Source organism: Syngnathus acus, chromosome 5 (genome assembly GCF_901709675.1).
Source record: "Syngnathus acus chromosome 5, fSynAcu1.2, whole genome shotgun sequence".
NCBI lineage: Eukaryota > Metazoa > Chordata > Actinopteri > Syngnathiformes > Syngnathidae > Syngnathus > Syngnathus acus.
This window is the reverse complement of record NC_051091.1, coordinates 7918864-7940033: the sequence shown is the minus strand read 5'-3', so window position 1 is coordinate 7940033 and position 21170 is coordinate 7918864. Positions and strand designations below refer to the sequence as shown.

At 42.5% G+C, this 21170-nt stretch overlaps 1 protein-coding gene across 8 annotated transcripts in view; it reads left to right on the top strand.

Moving 5' to 3' along the window:
- The window catches only part of scn8ab (sodium channel, voltage gated, type VIII, alpha subunit b), a 33282-nt gene extending 12469 nt beyond the window's left edge, over window positions 1–20813 (top strand). For 2 of the 8 annotated variants that reach the window (XM_037251554.1, XM_037251553.1), the window contains exons 6-28: window positions 595–686; window positions 3155–3376; window positions 3529–3592; window positions 3922–4063; window positions 4242–4448; window positions 4515–4796; window positions 4874–5230; window positions 6931–7063; window positions 7203–7441; window positions 8447–8620; window positions 8719–9075; window positions 9154–9327; window positions 9589–9882; window positions 10923–11040; window positions 11127–11281; window positions 11991–12164; window positions 12890–13012; window positions 14222–14506; window positions 14581–14634; window positions 14935–15072; window positions 15156–15260; window positions 15338–15608; window positions 16139–20813. In XM_037251554.1, coding sequence (XP_037107449.1) covers window positions 595–686; window positions 3155–3376; window positions 3529–3592; window positions 3922–4063; window positions 4242–4448; window positions 4515–4796; window positions 4874–5230; window positions 6931–7063; window positions 7203–7441; window positions 8447–8620; window positions 8719–9075; window positions 9154–9327; window positions 9589–9882; window positions 10923–11040; window positions 11127–11281; window positions 11991–12164; window positions 12890–13012; window positions 14222–14506; window positions 14581–14634; window positions 14935–15072; window positions 15156–15260; window positions 15338–15608; window positions 16139–17298 — 5320 coding nt within the window. In that variant the 3' untranslated portion in view covers window positions 17299–20813. Of the gene's footprint in view, window positions 1–208; window positions 301–594; window positions 687–3154; window positions 3377–3528; window positions 3593–3921; window positions 4064–4241; window positions 4449–4514; window positions 4797–4873; window positions 5231–6930; window positions 7064–7202; window positions 7442–8446; window positions 8621–8718; window positions 9076–9153; window positions 9328–9588; window positions 9883–10922; window positions 11041–11126; window positions 11282–11990; window positions 12165–12889; window positions 13013–14221; window positions 14507–14580; window positions 14635–14934; window positions 15073–15155; window positions 15261–15337; window positions 15609–16138 lie in introns of all 8 variants that reach the window. The other 6 variants (XM_037251555.1, XM_037251556.1, XM_037251557.1 and 3 more) reach the window with 6 other exon arrangements.
- The last annotated feature ends 357 nt before the right edge of the window (window positions 20814–21170 follow it).

Below are 21170 nucleotides of genomic sequence, written 5' to 3'. Positions count from 1 at the left end.
ACAGATCCCATAGTCCAAAAAATGACAAATCCAATTCGATAAATACAAAAGTCGTAAATGGAGTGCACTTATAAGGTGCACAATATTTGATCCCTAAAGGCGTCTTTTCTGGACTTAGTATGTCCAGGCGACCAAATGTGATGTGAGAAGTGTGGATCGGGTCTTTTTGGGCCGAGTGCTGAATGCCTGTGTCTGATCCACCTTGCAGGTATATAACAGAGTTTGTAAACCTAGGCAATGTGTCAGCTCTGCGTACGTTCAGGGTTCTGAGGGCTTTGAAAACAATATCGGTTATCCCAGGTAAGAGAGACCAGGTGTTTGTGTGGGCGGGAGGGCGAGTCGCCGGGTTGATGTTAGCTGTGGTTTTGTTTGGGTGCCTATCCTTTCCTCTTTCTCATTCGTCTTCCTCCTCCCGCAAGTTGGACCGGGCCTCTCTATTTCTTTCTTTCACACTGTGGTGTCCCCTCCTGGTCCTCGATGGTGGTGATGCTGTCGTGCTCCTGCACGTCCATGCGTGCGTGCGTGGTGTCGTTCTTGTGTGGTGTGTCGTGTGTCATGGAGTTCTGCTCTTTGTGTCGTCCTACCTCGTTACAGATATATAACAGAGTTTGTGGACCTTGGGAATGTGTCGGCCCTCAGAACGTTCAGGGTTCTCCGAGCATTGAAAACTATTTCTGTCATTCCAGGTGAGACTCCCATTTAAACACTAAGGCTGAGCTTAGCAATTAGCCAGCTTCATGTTCTCATTTTCTCATTTATGAGAAGCGAATGGAACAACTTTTTGATTGCTTTTTTTATTTATTTTTAGCGAATCAAAAATGGTAGTTATACATTTTTGATAGGCTTAGCAGTCTACCGGCAGTCGGAACATTTTTACACCTTTGTGTGATTTCCAATGTTAATCTCAGCTCCAGTGGCCCGGGGATCATTTTTCTGGAGCCAATTTTCCCAGCTATGCCAGTTTTTTGGTTGCTCAATGGGAGATGATGAGAAATGTTTTGCCCATAACACGCTCTTCCTCTGACCCCATTGCTGTTCAGTTGAAATCTATCTCTTTATTATTATTATTATTTTTTTAAATCTTCTTTCCAAAGACTTTCCTTGAGACTGCCAAGCCTAATGTGAATGCAGATCAGTGCTGCATGACGCTTGGAGACACATGCTTTTTACAGGTTTGGCTTTAAGGAGAATTAATTTAGCCATTTACAAGATGCCAAACATTGTCTTTTTTGCAGGCTCTTAAAAATTGTCATGACAGATGAGAATAATTCAGCATGAGGCACACACTCACATACAGTGCATGTATAAAGTTTACACACCCTTTGTTGTAATGCCAAGACTTCAAACCTTTTTCCACCTATATTGTGACCTGGGGATTGCACGATTCAATTAAAAAAAAATGTAGGGAGTGGAAGAAAAATGTGGTTGCACAAGTGTGCACACCCTCTTATAACTGCTGGCTGTGGCCAATCACACGTATGTCAAATGGGAGTCGGCACACACCTGCTCCCGTTTAAAGGGCCTCTTATTAACTCCAAATAAAGTTTTGAGGTTCTAGTAGGCTTTTACTGACTTTTGTGTCATCAGAGGCACTTTAAACAGTGGCTGGTGTGTGCTGACCCTCATTTAACATATATTGAATGTGATTATGTAATTATGAGTATAGATCCAGGTGCCAGCACATCATCGCAGATAGAAAGGTCACATTAATGGTGGGAATTGTTTTGAAACATCCCAAAAGCTGGCTTTTGAACACACGTGTGTAGACTTTTTATATCCACTGTATGTCACCAGTGCACACAGCACAATCAGCCTCTGCATGAGTGGGAACAGTTAGTGGAAGGCACAGTCCCAATTTGACTTTCTAGACAGATGACACCCAGTGAGTGTCTTCAGCCTTGGCGTTTAAATGACCTGCATGGCACCTTCCATTGCTCCTCCTCGCCTTTCCTCTCTTTCTTGTCTTCACCTCCCCGCTGTGTGCCCCTCGCTGTGATTTGTTGAATGAAGCTTATTTTTGTTAACTTGGGATGTTTCCTAACTCGATTTACTGATTTAGCTGTCGCGTTGACTACCGTCAGCCATTCATAAGTGGATGATGTTTAACAGTCTTTTTCCTTGCTCACTTTTTAAAGAAACATTAATATGAGGAAAAACTACACATAACCTGTTCTAAATTCCTGTCTACTGTTATTCATGTAAAAATAGTATGCCTAACGCACACATACAGATATTTTCCCGTCATGGAAACATCCCATGTAGCTGCAGTTATTTGTTTTTTGATGTTTTAACCCTAAAAGTAGCTAAATACTATAGTTTGAATGTTTATATACAGCAAATATAGAAAGTGAACACTCTGTGAATGTATCAGGATCTTTGAGCATGTTTTATTTTGTTTGAAGTTGTTTTCTAGTGTGCACTAAGGATATTGGTAAGGTTAATGATTAAAAAAAAAAGCCAAAAGGAAAAACTAACTGTAATGAGAAATCCAAAATTATTATTATCAGAGTTGTTGAGAAGTAGGACTGCATGCAGTCACACCTGCATTAAAATATGAAACCTTCCAGCTATCACACCCACAAGCTACATTTTTATTGTTCTGTTTATATTATTTATGGCTAGAAATGAGAGATTTCCACTTTGGATGCCAAATATGTTTCCAAACCACACAGGATTCTTAGCTTTCCTCAATAAACTCCCTGTTGTTGCCCTGCTGCATTCTTGGCTAGCAGCATGTTACTAAAGTGACTAAACAACAACTTGATACAGTCTTAATGTTCTTGTTACATGATTAAAATCTGGTGAGCTTGACAAACAGACGGATTAAAAGTGTTTCATTAAAAACCTCAAAAACCCAAAAGCATAAGGAACCAAAATAATCACATAAGATGGCACTCATATCATTGACCCTCCCATGGCCCCCCAAGAAAGAAATCCTAGCTCCGCCTGTGGCTGCGACCATTAATGTGAGAAGAAACGTACATGTTAGCTTACTTAGATAAAATCCACATCAGTGTTCAGTAGAGCATTTTCCTTCATGTAATTAGTGTGATCTTTTTATTTAATTTTCTTTCCATCTATGTGAGTTGTCATATTTGTACGTATGAATACTTGTGCACATGCGTGTATGTGTGTGCTTTTTAATCATTGTCAGGCCTGAAGACTATCGTGGGCGCCCTGATCCAGTCTGTGAAGAAGCTCTCCGACGTGATGATCCTGACCGTCTTCTGCCTCAGCGTCTTTGCTCTGATCGGATTGCAGCTCTTCATGGGGAACCTGCGGCAAAAGTGTGTCTTTTGGCCGGTCAATACCACCAACATGTACCTGTCCAACGGCTCCAAGGGCTTTGACTGGGATGAATACATCATGAATGAGAGTGAGCCATTTTGATCTTCATGAAATAATATTACAATACAGCAATGGCTTATTTATTTTCTCCCTCATTTTATTGTCCAAATTAGGTCACACATACTTTGATTTGTAGCTAATGACGGCATTTCTTTTTTCTTTTTATTTGTCTTCCTACAGCTAACTTCTACTTTTACCCCGGTCAGGCTGATGCACTGTTATGTGGAAATAGTTCGGACTCGGGGTAAGTTTGAGTTTCACTCATTTAATGCTTGGCGACTTGCAAAACCGATTCAGTTACAATACGCAGTTTTAACAAAAGTCAGCCTATCAAAAGAACATTTTCCCAGCGATTTCAATGTAACTGGTGTTTCTTATTGTTGCGGTGCTTTACAATGGTTTCAAAGTGCACTGTATTGTATTGTATGTATTTTGCCCCACATTTTAAATACTGCAACTCGGTTATTCGAAGAGCTTGGTTTGTCACACTCCAGTCCTCGAGGGCAATTATCCTGCCTGTTTGAGATGTTTCCCTCCTGCAACCTGATTCAAATGATCAGCTTCTCTTTTCAGACAATGTCCTGAAGGGTTTACATGCATGAAAGCCGGAAGGAACCCCAACTATGGTTACACCAGCTTTGACAGCTTCGGATGGGCTTTCCTCACCCTCTTTCGACTAATGACCCAAGACTTCTGGGAAAATCTCTACATGCTGGTAATAAAGAGGGGCTCTGTTTCCGCTCAGCGACGGTGTAAAGATAGTGTCTTCAATTAACCGAAATGTATTTTGGGGGGCTGTGGCTCAGCAAGTTTTAACCTTCATCCCACCCAGAGTCCTCAAGCTGTCAGCTATTCTAATCTTTGGAATCTTTCCATCTGTGTTTTTGTGTCAGACTCTGCGAGCGGCAGGCAAGACCTACATGATCTTCTTTGTGCTGGTCATCTTTGTGGGTTCCTTCTATCTTGTCAACCTCATCTTGGCTGTGGTGGCCATGGCCTACGAGGAGCAGAACCAGGCCACCATCGAAGAGGCTGAGCAAAAAGAGGCTGAATTTAAAGCCATGCTGGAGCAGCTCAGAAAGCAGCAGGAAGAAACGCAGGTCGGTACCGTATTTCTTGTACGCGTCTGCTGAGATCGCGAGTTTATACGCTTTCCTCCCTTTCAGGCTGCCGCCATGGTGACGTCGGCAGGCACTGTATCGGAGGTTGCGTTGGAGGATGAGGGAGGGGGTCATCTGTCCCGCAGCTCCTCGGAGGTCTCTAAGCTGAGCTCCAAGAGTGCCAAGGAGCGTCGTAATCGCAAGAAGAAATGGCGGCAGAAAGAGCAGGAGAAAGAGAAGGGTGACAGCGAGAAGGTGGTCAAGTCTGAGTCCGATGACGGCAGCAAGAGAAGTACCCTTCGTTTTCCGGGAAGCCGTCTGGGCAGGAAGACCTCCATCATGAACCAGGTGAAGTACCAAGGAAAATATAGAAATACAGCTCTTATAGACTCGCATATTTAAGGACTCCCGTCTTCCCTCTCCAGTCACTCCTGAGCATCCCGGGCTCGCCCTTCATGTCACGCCACAACAGCCGCAGCAGCATCTTCAGCTTCAAAGGCCGCTCCAAGGACATGGGCTCGGAGAACGAGTTTGCCGACGACGAGCACAGTACGGTGGAGGAGAGCGAGGACCGCCGGGGTTCCCTGTTCATCCCTTTCCGCCGGAACAGCTACAGCGGCTACAGCCAAGGCTCGTCACGCATCCACCCGCTGGCGCCTCACTCAGGAGGGAAGAGGAACAGCACCGTGGACTGCAATGGCGTGGTGTCGCTCATCGGCCCGGGGCCTGGCAGACGGCTTCTGCCTGAGGTGAAAATAGATAAGGCAGCCACTGATGACAGTGTAAGGACGTCCGTGGGACAACCGGTACAGTTTAGGCATGATGGTGGCGGCCTCAGTCTCCTCCGCAGCTTCTCCTTCACAACCTCCTTTCCCCTTGGCGATTGCTCCTCTCTCTCTGTAGTTTCTTTTTCTTCCACTTCCAACCTGTGAATCTATTTAATCTCATTGATGGAATGCATTTTTCAGGGTGTCCTCTAATAGACAAAGCATAAACCATATAGAACAGTCTCCCCGGTGATTAATTAGTACATGTACGTCGTGATATACGACCATTTTGGTTGTATAGTGTTGATAGAGTGCCGCACATCCAGGATGGGCAACAATTGGAATAAGAAAAGGTCCTGTTATCATAGAACCCGATTGTCGATATTGAGAGCCAGACTCAGCTGAGCAAGCTGAAGATTGCCGAGCTGTAAATACTGTCTTAAGTTCTTAAGGTTGATTAGGTTGTAGATTGGCAACTACCTGTCCCAGTAAGCAATATCTAGCAAGCCCTCATAGTTTCTTCAACAACTTAAAGCTTTAGGTTGAGTGAAGGACATAAGAATCAATTAAGAATACTATTATGTGTAATTGGTTGTGGTTGTTGATGTCCTAAACTAGCAAAAATGGAGTACATTTCTTGGCTGCATCCGCCAAAGGCTCCGTAGATTAATTTTCAACAAATACTACAGGAATTTCTGCATCAGCTATCTATTGTTGCTTTCCTCGGAATTGTTCAAGTGAATCCCGTCAAATGCTTATACAATCGTTCATTTGCTGACTTTAGCTAGCTTAGTTGTAGCGTCTTTCCTGGTATGGGTCACGTTAGTTCAAGCTATCCTTCTTTTGATATCTGTCTTTTTACCTTCTTTCCCCTTCTATGCTCCTATTGTTCCGCGGGCAGTTCCATTACATTTTCTTCAGTTATCCACTGCTGCCAAACCACTGGATGGTGCAAGATTCAATTTGATTCTGAGAATATCCCTCGCTAGCATGATAAGAGCGCCGTTGTATTGTCAGCCAACCTGTTTTTATTTTTACCTCTGTCCGGATGTAGCATGGTACAGCAGCAAATAATGTCTTGAATTCCTCTCTTGACATGACCTGCATGCCGTTGCATGTAGACTGTCAGTATGTCATGCACAGTAAATAATAGCTTCGGGCTTTGAATTAGGGTATGTTGAGGTTGTCAGTGCTAAAAAGGTATCATTTGTAGTCACTCGAACAAGCTAGCCTGGCACTCTCGACATCAGTAGTTTACGTTTGAGAGCTGCATCTGTGCTCCTCATCATGCTTGATATAGTGATAATGATGCATCACTATGTATCAGGCACTGCAAGCAATTCTTCACCCTACAAATCAAAGTCAAACAATATCATGTTGTCATGACCCACTTTTTATTTTTGAGTCTGAAAAACTTGAGTTCATGCTTTTGTATTTTCTGATTATGAGGTGCTAGCTTGTTCAGATTACTTACAAATTTGTACCTTTAATTTAGTAAAGGTTCATTTAAAAATTAATGGATGAATAAACGCAAATGTTACACTTTGGCACATGATGTATCTTGCAAACACGTAAAATACACAAATTTAAATTAGATTCCTCAAACCAGTTAGGGTTGAGACCAAGTGTTTTTGGCTTCAATTACTGAGGGCATCATCATTTGTTTACGTGAGTTTATTCACAAGTACCTATTTTTGTCTCTTTTCTGAGTACAGACCACAGATGTGGAAATTAAGAAGAAGCACTCTGGCTCTCTCATGGTATCAGTGGATCAGCTCAACTCCTCCTTCAAAGGAAAAGACCGCGCCAACAGTCAGATGAGCGTAGTCACCAACACTCTCTTAGATGGTAGATATACAATGTTATATCATTTGCTGTGCTACCTTCATGGTAGCCTCAATTATAATTAAAAGTCAAACATACATGCATTTTTACTTCCTGCGTCTGCTCCCTTTTCAACTCTTCTTCCACCTTTTTAAATTCGCAGAATTGGAGGAATCTCAGAGGAAGTGCCCCCCCTGTTGGTACAAATTCGCCAACACCTTTCTAATCTGGGAGTGCCATCCCAAGTGGCTGAAGCTCAAGCATATCGTCTACTTGATTGTCATGGACCCCTTTGTTGACTTGGCCATCACCATCTGCATTGTCCTCAACACCCTTTTCATGGCCATGGAGCACTACCCAATGACGGAGCAATTTGAGCACGTCCTCTCTGTAGGCAATCTGGTGAGAAGAACCACGTTTTGTATTCCTTCTTAAGTTGCTTACCGCCCAGTTCGAGAAATATTGCAAGTGTGTCCCTTTTATGCATACGTGCACTTAAGACTGCACATACGTACTGTATATAGGACTTTGATGGGGGCTCATTAAAGATTTAGTTCGGTTTTAATGTAGCCAGTCCGCATTCTCTCCCACTCCCCATCACCTCCACTCATGTCAGGCTCCAATTTCCGTTGTGTCTTGCTTACCTCAACTTCTGCTCCCATGTCTTTGTTATACACCAAGCACTCAGTCTACAGCCTTAAAATAATGAGGGGGGAAAAAAACTCCCTGTGCCTCACAGGCTGAATCTGTCTGTCAGATTGCAGCCTTCTTTTGCCAAATACTGACTCAGTGTCAGTACAGGAAAAAAATTAGGTCAGATTGGTAGAGGATGGTGCAGTATGACTCATTGGGTGTTCTCTTCACCACACGTAAAATGTGATTAAGGTTCCGAGTATTAATTCTATCAAGTGTGAGTTCAGTGACAAGTGAACATAGTGTTACATTGCTGTCTTACCTGCTGAGTTTTATCAATTCGCAAACAATCGGGACTCACTTTTTCTTTTGTGCACCACCAACTGCAGATTGCAGCGTTTTTCAACAGGACTCTCACAACATACCCTTAAAACTGCTGGGTTAAAAAATTGAGGAAGTTGGGTCAATTTGAATATCCTTGGTGTTGTTTTGCAAAAAAAAAAAAATTGTTGGATTGTTTTGTCCCAAAAAATTGACTGTTTGATGCAAAATGACCCAGAAACTTGGATTTGATTTTTAACCCAAATTGGGTTGTTTTTAAGACAGCATTTTTAATACAAAATCCAATTTTTTAATAATAATTATATTTTTATAATAATATTTTTTTAAATATTATTATCATTTAAGTGTGCTTTTGACTCTGGGAGTGTATCTTGTACAGCACTACCCATTTCCAATAAAACCAATTTGTTTTTTTCCTCTGTGTATTCTCAGGTTTTCACAGGGATCTTTGCTGGGGAGATGTTTGCCAAACTGGTAGCCATGGATCCCTATTACTACTTTCAGGAAGGATGGAATTGTTTTGATGGTTTCATAGTGACACTGAGTTTAGTGGAGCTGGGACTCCAAGATGTGGAGGGTCTGTCAGTGCTCAGGTCCTTCCGATTGGTAAGTAGAATCTTTTTTTCTCCCCCACCACCTCAACAATGCAGCATAATCCAAATATTAAAGTATTTTTTTGTTTTGTTTTTCCCCATCTCTCATAGTTGAGAGTGTTCAAACTAGCCAAATCATGGCCCACACTCAACATGTTGATCAAGATTATTGGTAATTCAGTGGGGGCGCTGGGTAATCTGACCCTGGTGCTGGCCATCATTGTCTTCATCTTTGCTGTGGTGGGCATGCAACTGTTTGGCAAAAGCTACAAGGACTGTGTGTGCAAGATCGCCAGTGACTGTAAACTGCCTCGCTGGCACATGCATGACTTCTTCCACTCCTTCCTGATTGTATTCAGAGTGTTGTGTGGGGAGTGGATTGAGACCATGTGGGATTGTATGGAGGTGGCAGGACAGACAATGTGCCTCACTGTCTTCATGATGGTCATGGTCATCGGGAACTTGGTGGTAAGTTGAAAAAAACAAAACGTCACACGTGGAAGGTTTTGAAAGAACGAAACTCACTAAAATTTCAATCCTCCATAGGTTTTAAATTTATTCTTAGCTTTGTTGCTGAGCTCTTTCAGCGCTGACAACCTCGCCGCCACAGATGACGATGGCGAGCCAAACAATCTCCAGCTCGCTGTTGCTCGCATTAAGATCGGCATTGCCTGGTTCAAGGTGCACATGCGTCTCTTTGTCGCCACGGTGCTCAGGAAGGTAAGCAAAGTGGTGGTGTACCAAAATCGATCCCTCCCCGCTTCCCCTAATAATTGATGATCAGGATCATCAATCAGGTTTCAATCTTAAGGTTAGCTCAAATGAAATTGTACTGGCACTTACTTAAAAAAAATGTTTAAAAAAAAACTTTGCGTATGCTAATTAAATGAAAATCAAAGTGCGTTTAACAGTTACCGGCTGCCTAAACAACATGCCTGGCACAGGCAATAATCTATGTATTTTTGATTTTTTTATTTGCAGCCTGTTGAGGATGAACAAAAACCTCTGGATGAAATGTACGAGAAAAAGCTCAACTGCATTGCCAACCACTCAGTGGACATCAACCGTGAACTGGACTATGCTAAAAACGGCAACGGTACCACCAGCGGCATTGGGAGCAGCGTTGGAAAGTACATGATTGATGAAGACTACATGTCCTTCATCCACAACCCAAACCTGACTGTCTGCGTTCCAATTGCCGTTGGAGAGTCGGACTTTGAAAACCTTAACACCGAGGACTTCAGCAGTGAATCGGAGGCGGAGAACAGCAAGGATGTAAGTACGATGGAGTAATAGGAGAACTGTCAGCACCGATTTATTTATTTATTAAATTTTATTTATTTATTTATCTTTTATTTATTTGTTCATTTGATTTGTGCACTGGAACATTCTAAATCAATACAGTCCTGTTGCGGTACAATTTAGTTTTTCCTTTTTGTTGTTGTCTTTCGAAGCTCAAATAACCCGCCTCACTCATCTCATTTTTAAGCATAAGTAAGTCTTAATTTTACCAGCGTGAGACACAACATCACTTCGCCCTCATATTAGCAAAGTCTGACCAACATGTGTGATAAATACTCTTTAATAACAGTTACAGTTGACTGTGACATATCTCCTCATTAAGTTTTATGAAGTTTAACTCAAAGCCTCAGAAGTAGGTTGGTGGTGTCTTTGTCTGGGCCTCGTTTAAAGAAGCTAATGGCGCACTCTGTTATAACACCTACACCAGGTTTATGTTCCGCCGGGCTCCCTGAACCTACCTTACATTAGTTCTCAGGCGAAGGATACACTGCAGGAAGCGACGGCGTACAAAACTACCACCAACCAATCAGAAAAGCAACGACTCATCCGGATATTTGGAGAGAAAGCGATATGAGAGCGAACGCAGGAGCAAATCTAAATGCAGCTTTTTGCTGACTTTTTCAGATGACATAGCTCAGGATCACTTGCTCATAAGTTGAATTCACAAACATGTTGACTTTGACATTGGGAGTATGCTAGTTTTTAATTTCAAATCTCTAGAGAAAATTGAGATAAATGTATTTTGTCCATACCTTCAACTCAATTCAAACAAAAATCTGTTCACCCCCGCGGGATATTATTTATGAATGCATAACAATAGCAGCATTAAAGCATACGTTTAATTGCTTCCTTTTGATTATATGCTAAAAGCTGCAGGGGAAGGGAGTCATAGCGAGGATGAATCACTTGAGTATACATTACGATAACACTTAGATCATCGCGGTCGTAAATCTAGTGATTCATACAAACACATATTGGCCTTATTTAAACGAGCGTTTGGGCTTGTCTCCTAGCTGGATGATACCAGTTCATCTGAGGGCAGCACAATAGACATTAAGCCTGACGTGGAGGAGGTGGCAGTGGTGGAGGTTGTGGAGGAGTACCTTGACCCAGAGGCCTGCTGGACAGATGGTACGTGGTACGAGCACCATCAGCAAGATTGATTGCCCATTCCGAGAACTCACATTACATCGTTGGCCTACTGATCTGTCATGCAGAATGTGTGGCCAAATACAAATGCTGTGATGTTCCCATCACTCATGGCTGGGGGAAGCACTGGTGGTTCCTGAGGAAGACCTGCTACCTGATAGTGGAACACAACTGGTTCGAAACACTCATCATCTTCATGATCTTACTTAGCAGTGGAGCCCTGGTAAGATAACTGTGCTTCCTAACCGTTTTTTTTTTTAAACTGCAAATGCCGCTTTAAATAATGCTAACCTGTTGAGCAGAGCCAACTGCTCTCATTAGATTAAAAGAAAATCATCCTTGATATGCGACGTACAAGGAAGACCAGCACCTGCTTTTCTTCCGCAGCTGCTTCTTATGCCGTATGACTGTTGCTAATGGAAAGCCGAGCGCTTTAATGCACCAACCTTTCATCCGACAAAATCCAGCTTAGCGTTGCAGCTTTTCCGGTGCGAGGGAGGCCTGTGGCCAAATGAAAACACTTAAATGCTGCCGAATGTGCGAAAGAAACGGCGTAAAGTTGGCCTTCCTTCCTCTTTCTCTGTAATATGCAACAAACCCACCGTGGGGATGTAAACAAACTTTCCAACTATCTATTTTGAATTATTGTAATGGTTTAGACCACTGGTGTTGAACTCAAGGTCCGGGGGCCAAATACGGCCCGATACATCATTTTAGGTGGCCTGCAAAGGTAAATTAGGTGTCTGGAAATTGTCTTCCTTTGAATAACAGTGAGATATTGCAATGAATTGTTGTCACAATCCCGCTTTCAAAATCAATTATAAAATGGTTGAACTTTTTATGACTGGATTCTGTTGTGTTTACGTGACAATATGAACGGTCTTCCATTTTGGTTGAAGTCATTAATGGCTAAAGTCTTTACTTCTTTGTAGGCCTTTGAGGACGTCTACATTGAGCAAAGGAAGACCATCCGTATTATTCTGGAGTACGCCGATCGGGTTTTCACCTACATTTTCATTCTGGAGATGTTGCTCAAATGGGTGGCTTATGGTTTTGTCAAGTACTTCACTAACGCCTGGTGCTGGTTGGACTTCTTTATTGTGGATGTAAGTACATTTGTCTTCTTCTTACACAAACCAACAATGTATGTTATGAATATTTCCGTGGAAGCTGGCTCTGTCACCCCAAAATATTTTCAATCGTGTCATCGCAGGAAGGGTTGCTCTGGTTTCATGCAACGCTCTGCTCTAACGTCTTCTCTCTCACAAACAGGTTTGCACTTTAAGTTAAGCGTGACTCTTGTTTGAGGGCCCGCGGTAAGGCTTTGGTTGCTGCGACTCTCACAGGTTCTCCCGTCCCCACCCTGACACTCCTCAATCTTCTGCATTCTTCTGTTTGTCCTCTTTTAAGTGAGATCTAGCAACTGTATTGCCTTTGTACTCGTCTATATGTTATCGTGTCATATTGGTTGGGTGTCTGTGACAACATCCCCCCCCCCCCCCTTCCCCCTTTCCTCAGATTATTTTCCCTTCGTTGGACTCTTTTCTCCCGCTCACTGTGCCAACCACAAGTTTCTTTCCAGGTGTGCTGTCGAGCCGGTCGTCGCTCGACTCGCTTGCCAAACTACAGCCAAAACAGACAGAAGTAAACAAGACAAAACGACGACGATTATACGATTCACGATACACAGAAGCTGCAGTTCCTCATTTGATGTTGTGACAATTCCAAGATGAGTAGGGCCTGACCTTCCCCCTCTGTCCCCTCTAACCATGTGGGTCCTTTCTTCCTTTGCTTCTGTCCCCTGTCTGTCCCTCTGTCCCTATCTGTGTAGGTGTCTATAGTCAGCCTTATAGCTAATGCCTTGGGCTTCTCCGATCTCGGCCCGATTAAGTCACTCAGGACACTGAGGGCCTTGCGACCCCTCAGGGCCCTGTCACGTTTTGAAGGGATGAGGGTAAGGCCCAAGATGCGTACCAGGCAGCTGCTGCTTCTGCATGCCGATTAAAGACAAAAGGATAAAAAAAAAAAAAAAGACATGGATCAAATTGTAAAAATGTTTTGTTTATTTGCATGGATGAAGATCATCTCCAATGGTCAAAATACGAGGATCCTCAAACTGGCTTGTGCATGAACTTGGTTGCTGCTCCCCAAAAATATGACACGGCAATTCTCGGTCAATTGTTTTGATAGCTGCTCTGAGCCTGATTCAGTTATGAAAGGCGGCTTGTCACATTCTCGTTGGTGCCAAAGGGAAAGCAAATGTGTTAGGCTCAGAAGCTTCTGCCTGTCGCGCCGTCACAAAATGTGCTGTTCACTGATCTCATGGCAGTTTGGCTTTGGTATTGTCACACTGGAAGACCACCAAACTTCTGGTTGCATATGCTCCCCTCCCCCACACATCCGTGCTCGCCATCCATCTGTTGGATGCGTCGTCTCATGTTTGACAAGCTCTTGGTTTTTTTTCTTTTCTTCTTCTCATATTTTGCATTCATATAATTCACAAGGAGTATTAGGGCAACATTGAAATGACAAAAGGAAAATTAGGAGAAGAAAGTTGTTACCAGGATAGATTTTTAATGGAAGTGCAAAAAATGTTGGAATATTGCAAGAATAAAAGAATGAATATTTTAATCATATAAGATCATTAAATATTTATTAAGAATTTTTTTCTGAAGCGTTCTTAAGACTTTTTTGTGCACAATAAATGTATCACTGATGATTTTCATGACATAACATTGACTATACAATTTTTTGACAAACTTATAAGCCATTTTCGGAGTGAGGCACATGACATAAAATCACATCTCATATTAGAAGTCTTTCTTCTAAACTTTGGACTTTATTCTCAAATAATTACAACTTTCTTCTCTAACATGGTGCTGTTTTGTGCGGCCCTAATTCTCCTTGGTTGTCTCATCACACAACCTGTTATTAAAATGCACATTCCAATAGAATAATGGCCATTGAGAAAATAATTTGTCGGTACCTGTATGTACAAATAAAATGCAGTTTGCAAAAATCTACCTTCTATTTGCTTTTCTTATTAGGCTTAGACAGTTTTCTTGAGGAGAGAGCGAATGTGCATTTCAGTTTCTGCTTGTGTTGATGTCAATGCATGTTATGTTGGTCAAAACAATGTGATTTGAGCATTTATTCTCTTCAGGTTGTGGTGAACGCCTTGGTCGGGGCCATTCCTTCCATTATGAACGTGCTGCTGGTGTGTCTCATCTTCTGGCTCATCTTCAGCATCATGGGTGTGAACCTGTTTGCTGGGAAGTACTACTACTGCTTCAATGACACAGAAGAGTACACGTTCCGTCCCGACGAGGTTAACAACCGATCGGAGTGTTTTGCTCTCATCAATGATAACCAAACGGGAATCAGGTGGAGAAATGTCAAGATCAACTTTGATAATGTGGGGGCAGGCTACCTGGCGCTCCTGCAAGTGGTAAGGAGTGTTTTCTACGGGTCGTCCCGCTTGATGCACAGTGTTTTCTCACATGTTGTGTCTCAACCTTTTAGGCAACATTTAAAGGTTGGATGGACATTATGTATGCGGCAATTGATTCTCGAAAGGTAGGGCTGATTTTTTTTTCATTATGTCTCGTACTTTTGATTTTGTTTTGATTTTTATGCTTTTTAAATCCACTTGAAGTTTTTAAAACAGGTTAGTATTTTTTTCTGATAATGCTTTGTTTTGAATTTGAAATTGAATTTGAAATTTGAAAGACTTTTTTTAAATATGAAATTGAGTTAGTTTTTTTTATAAAAAGCACTCATTTTTATTTTATTTCCTTTACAAAAATATTTAAAAATGTTAGTTTTGCTTATTTTGTTTTTTTAATTATAGTTACCCTGTTACGTGCTCTTTTCCAGGTGGGGGATCAGCCGGTGTATGAAGACAACTTATACATGTACATCTACTTTGTCATCTTCATTATCTTTGGTTCATTCTTCACCCTAAACCTCTTCATTGGTGTCATCATTGATAACTTCAACCAGCAAAAGAAAAAGATAAGTTTGATTTTCCTCGCTCGTGCACCTTCTTGAGGGACGTCTACTCGACGATTGTAACCATTTTGTTTTTGATCCTTTACTTTGGAGGTCAGGATATATTCATGACGGAAGAACAGAAGAAATACTACAATGCGATGAAGAAACTTGGCTCAAAGAAACCGCAAAAGCCTATACCCAGACCACAGGTAAATTTTTATTTTTATTTTTTTAAATGAATGAAAGTGTCGTCATCATTGTAGAACATCTTTTCTCTCCCTCTCAGAACAAAATCCAGGGCATGGTGTTTGACTTTGTGACCCAGCAAGTGTTTGACATCTCCATCATGATCCTCATCTGCCTCAACATGGTCACCATGATGGTGGAGACAGACGACCAGTCAAAAGAGACAGAGGACGTGCTCTACTGGGTCAACTTCATCTTCATCATTGTCTTCACCGGCGAGTTTTTACTAAAGCTCTTTGCGCTGCGTCACTACTACTTCACCAACGGCTGGAACATCTTTGACGTGGTGGTGGTCATCCTCTCCATCGTGGGCAAGTATTCACAAGTGTTCATATGAAGTATTTTGATTGGAATTTGTCAAATCGACTTTTACATTCTATGCTTTTAAGAGTCACTCTTATTGTACGTTTAGTACTGAACAGTGGATAAAAATATATTACTTATGTATGGCCTCCTCTCAAATCGAAATTGAATAACCCCCCCCCTGGTCAATATATGAGAAACAGTATGCACAAACCTGTTACAGTACTTATAAGAAATATGGGGTCAATCTGACGACCTTTGATACTTTTGGTGGTGATACCATTACACAAATGAAGATGAATCTCAATAAATGGCATTTGGTTAAATGTCATTCTTAATAATGTCAAGTGATGGAAGATACAGTTTGAAGTTGCTCTGTATTGTTTTTAGGAATTCAGTACCAAATCATTGGTTGCTGAGAAACACCTACTGCCCCAAAAATGACAACTGTGATTTTACAATTGAAGGGAGTTCGAGTGCTGTTTTGAATGACTTCCTAGTATGATGCCTCTCTGATTTTCGATCTCTTCATTTGTAGGAATGTTCCTCGCCGACTTGATCGAGAAGTACTTTGTGTCGCCGACGCTGTTCAGGGTGATTCGACTGGCTCGTATCGGTCGAATCCTGCGCCTCATCAAGGGCGCCAAAGGCATCAGAACTCTACTCTTCGCCCTGATGATGTCACTCCCGGCCTTGTTCAACATCGGCCTGCTGCTTTTCCTGGTCATGTTCATTTTCTCCATCTTCGGCATGTCCAACTTTGGCTACGTAAAACACGGGGCCGGAATCGACGACATGTACAACTTCGAGACCTTTGGCAACAGCATGATCATCTTGTTTATGATCACCACGTCAGCTGGCTGGGACGGCCTGCTGCTGCCCATTCTGAACTACCCTCCGGACTGCGATCCCTTGCTGGAGAATTCCGGCACTCCTTCCACCGGAGACTGCGGCAACCCATCTGTGGGCATCTTCTTCTTTGTTATGTACATCATCATTTCTTTCCTAATTGTGGTCAACATGTACATCGCCATCATTCTGGAGAACTTCAGCGTGGCCACGGAGGAGAGCGCTGACCCGCTCAGCGAGGATGACTTTGAGACCTTCTATGAGATATGGGAGAAGTTTGACCCCACCGCCTCCCAGTTCATCACCTACGCCAAGCTTTCCGACTTTGCGGACGCACTTGAACACCCGCTGCGAGTCCCCAAGCCCAACACCATTGAACTCATCGCTATGGACATGCCGATGGTGAGCGGGGACCGCATACACTGCCTGGACATCCTGTTTGCCTTCACCAAACGCGTGCTGGGCGACAGCGGTGAGTTGGACATGTTGAGGCAGCAAATGGAGGAGCGATTTGTGGCGGCCAATCCCTCCAAGGTCTCTTATGAGCCCATCACCACCACTCTGAGGCGTAAGCAGGAGGACGTGTCTGTCCGAATCATCCAACGGGCCTACCGCGTCTACTTGGCGAGGCGAGGTTTCGTTTGCAAGCGGCTCCCGACCAACAACAGAGTGGAGAACGGCGGGAACAATCAGGAACAAGAGAAGGAGGCCACGCCCTCCACCGCCTCCCTGCCCTCGTACGATAGCGTCACCAAACCCGACAAGGAGAAGGAGGACGACAACGAGGGCAAGGGAGGGAGGAACGAGAGAGGAAGAAACCAAAAAGACGTCAGGGAATCCAAATGTTAAGGCGATGGGATAATAATAATCACGCTATTAACACCACAAATTATAACAACACCAGGAAACTCACACCCGCACGGATGTACAGATTATTTCATTTGCAAGTCAGAAAAGATTCAGTGTTTTTCGTTCCAGCCTTCAGAGGGAAGCGCTCACACTGTCGACGACGGCTCGAAGGCTCTCGAACTCCTCTCATAATCAGCTGGGACATCATTGTATCTCGATGAGTCACGTCCACGGGGGAGACAAGGAGCTTCAAACGGAGGATTTCACGGATTCCAAAAGAAGACGACGGCCTTTCGGGAAAGATAAGGAAACTCTTGCCAGAGTTGCACTGCGCAAGGACTGAAACGTCTCGGAGAGCAAAATGAGAGAAAGACAAATAATAGAGCGCATCGGGAGTATTTTGGTGTTATTCAAGCTAGAAATTGTTGATGTGAGCAGCAAAAATGCAAACCAATATAAAAGGAACACTATTTAGCATTTTGCCCATGCCACTTAACTCCCATTATTTATATAGCCACGTCCGAATGTTGTTGTTTTTTCTTCTTCTTCTTCTTCTTCTTCTTCTGTTGGAACATGGGCTTTCACACCAATTTGTTTAGGGTTTGTTTATTACGGGGGTGAACTCAGGCCAAGGGCTTCCGTACATTTACTCCGAACGGTTTCCAAAACAAAAACATAGGTAATTGTGCTTGTTCAATGCATAGAAATGATTTGCATGATGGCATGTTTTTGACCAGAACTCTTGCATGAACTTTTCATAGTCCACAAGACACTAACACTGCGGTGGCGCGATAACGAGGGTCGATCATCCCCCAAACGGAAACCTTGTCCCTCACTCCAGACATTACAATTGTTGCCTCTATAAATAGAAGAATGGAAAATGCTGGTATATTAAAACACACACACACACACTAGTGGATTGCAGTTGTAATGTGAATATGGATCTGCTGCTCTCAAAGATGTAGAAAGAAAAATGAAGGACGTAATGTCAGAAAATCAGAAGCTTATATTTAACGTTTCTATGCACCTATGTAATGCTCCATTTGCTTTTATTGTTTGTAGTGGTCAGTGGGGATTTTACAAGTATGGCCTTTTTTTTAATTTTTTTTTATTGGTGATGCATTTCTTTTCTGAAAGGGCTGAGAGGAGATCTTGAGCTTATTCACGTAAGTGTGCGCGTGTGTGCGTTTTTCCCCTTCTTGTTTTTCCCGTTTTATAAGCCTCGTTTAAGAAAACGTCGAGGGGAACATGTTTGTCTGATTTCAGTTGAGTAATGAGAAAGGTAAGCATTGGAGTGTGTGAAGAAGCCAAAGAGATCTGCCTTGTTGTTCTTCATCGGTGAAAGGGGGTTTGTGACTAAATGTCTATTTTCTTTTTGGATTACGGTATTTTATTTCGCTCTCAACAGAGACCCGAGAATTGTATGCAATGCTTGGATAAAAAAAACAAAAAAAAAAATCCTCCCGTTTTTCTCAGGAGATATTATACTCGTTGAGCTCTGCTACACAATGCAAGTGAATGTGACGGCCGCATTTATTAAATCACATTTTACGCCTTTGTGTTTAATGCCATGATGTTGATGACGATGACGGGAAACGATCTCAGCCGGCCGCCTTGTTTCAGTGAGAGTCATGGTCCGTTTTGTTGTAGAACTTCCTGCTTATGACACGTAGACTTATAGAAGCATGAAACAGGCCCATTGTTTTGCTCTCGCTTGCAAAGGTGTCGCTTAAATTGGTAGTGGGTTGCATTTAGATGGAAATCATTCAATCCAATTCTTCGTTCATGTTAGCTCGATTCACCTCAGTCGAAACTGGCAGGTGATGTCACTGATTTTTACAACATAGGCTCCGACCCTCTCCGCACCGCATTCAATACCAAATAACTACCAGAGCACCGGACGCATCTCACGGTGCTGTGAGCACACGTGCCGCAGCAGAGCTTTAGCACTGTGCAGTGATGTCACTTCCTGTTTATTGATAGTTAACCCGAGTCCTGCAAATACTCCACTTTCTGCATGAGCGCTCCAGAATCAGTGTGGGTGTTGACCAAATTAAACCATGAATGATAAACAGAAAGATTCATCCGTACGCTCGTCATGTATTTAAAAAGTATTCCATTCCCAAAAGTGGATTTGTTTGAAAGCAGAAAAAAAAAAAACAAGTGTAAGCTTAGTTCTGAAGCTAAAAATGAACTTTCATAAGAACCTAATGTAATATTTTACTTTAATGGCATGAGTAGGTTTTTTTTTGTAAATACTGGACTACGTCAAAAAAAACTACAGCTATTAATCTTTACACTTAAATATAAATAAGCATAAATAGAATGGCTTCCAGCTTCTGCCCCGTCACACTTGTTAGGCTGTGACATGTCAGACTAGACTTTTTTTACTCACTTTTCACAGAAAAAAGGGATCAAGGGAAAATAATCTATATTGCAAATCAATACCTTCATATACAGAGCTATATTGCAAATATATATATATATATATATATATATATATATATATATATAGTATATATATATATTATGAACAGTTTATGTGATGCACCTCGCCTGTCTATTTATTTATTTATTTTCTTCACAAGTGATCAATGGAGCTTACTTTGTGTGTATATTGGGTGAATAACAAAACTTCTGTCCCAGCCAGCACCCAAAGGTGCCAGCGCATACTGCATGCTGTTGCACTGGCTGCTTGCTGAGAATCCAGGAGCCTGCCTTGGTGGGAGGATTGCACCAACCAGCATACCCTTCTCGTTTACATTTTCAACAATGTTTTGCCGCTTTTTTTTTCCCACATTCTTAATGCTGGCATCACGTGTGTGTGAAGTGTTTGAGCATTATAATGTTTGTCACAAACTCACATCACCTCCATGGCGATACGTGTAAAGGCCCAAGGGTTAGTCAGTCGTCTTAGTTGCCTGTGTGTTTGTTTCTGGTGCAATATCTCTAAACGGCACGTGCCTTTTAGCTTTCTAGTTAGTCTCGCAGCACAGTCGGCGACGCGGAGCTCCAAAACTACCAGGAGGGAATCAAAACAGAGCATGATAGTTGCAATGTACCGAGTCCAAATGAACTTGTATATTGTTAACTCGCCATGTAGTCTGGACTAACTTCATATTGTAGAATCATAAAATATGACAAGTTCTCTCTCCTCTTTCTTGCTTTCTTGCTTTCACTCTTGATCGTTCTCCCCTATGTTCTGTTTACGAGCTTTTGAGTTGGTAAAGGCTTGCCTTCTGTTTTGCAGGTTTCTGTCATTTTCAAATGTTGGATCTTCACGATATGGACCGTATTTTTGATTTAGCATGACTGGGATGATTTGCTGAAAACAGGCTGACTGGGTGGGGGTGGGGGTGGGACAATTTTTGAATGTCATTATCTCTTGCCACTAATGCAGCCAGGGAGAGGAACATGTTGCACAACCACGAGACAATTCAGTGAGAATCAGTGAAAGAATGTCTTCATTTGAGCACGAATCTATTTCCAAACAATAAAGCAGCCTTCCAGTTAGACTTGTGACTAGTGTGTTTTTTTTTTGGGTGCTGATGTCGAATTTGTTGCTGCTTAAATTTATGAAATGCCGTTGAATCAACCACCAAAATGGCTGAGTGGTAAGATGTGCATGCAAGAGAAAGAGAGAGCGAGCGAGGGAGGGAGAGACTGAGGGAAGGCGTGGGGCTGAACAGAGGCAGCACTGCAGTGCAGATGTATGAATGCAGTGGCCCGGGCTGAATCAGCAGCCTCACACTACTGTGCTTGCGTGCGTGCTTTCTTTAACACTCCCTTCCTCCCACGGCATGCAGAGGGAACTGCTGGTCAAGATGATGGGGCGGAAAAATGGTACAGAAATGTATACAAAGAATCTGTAT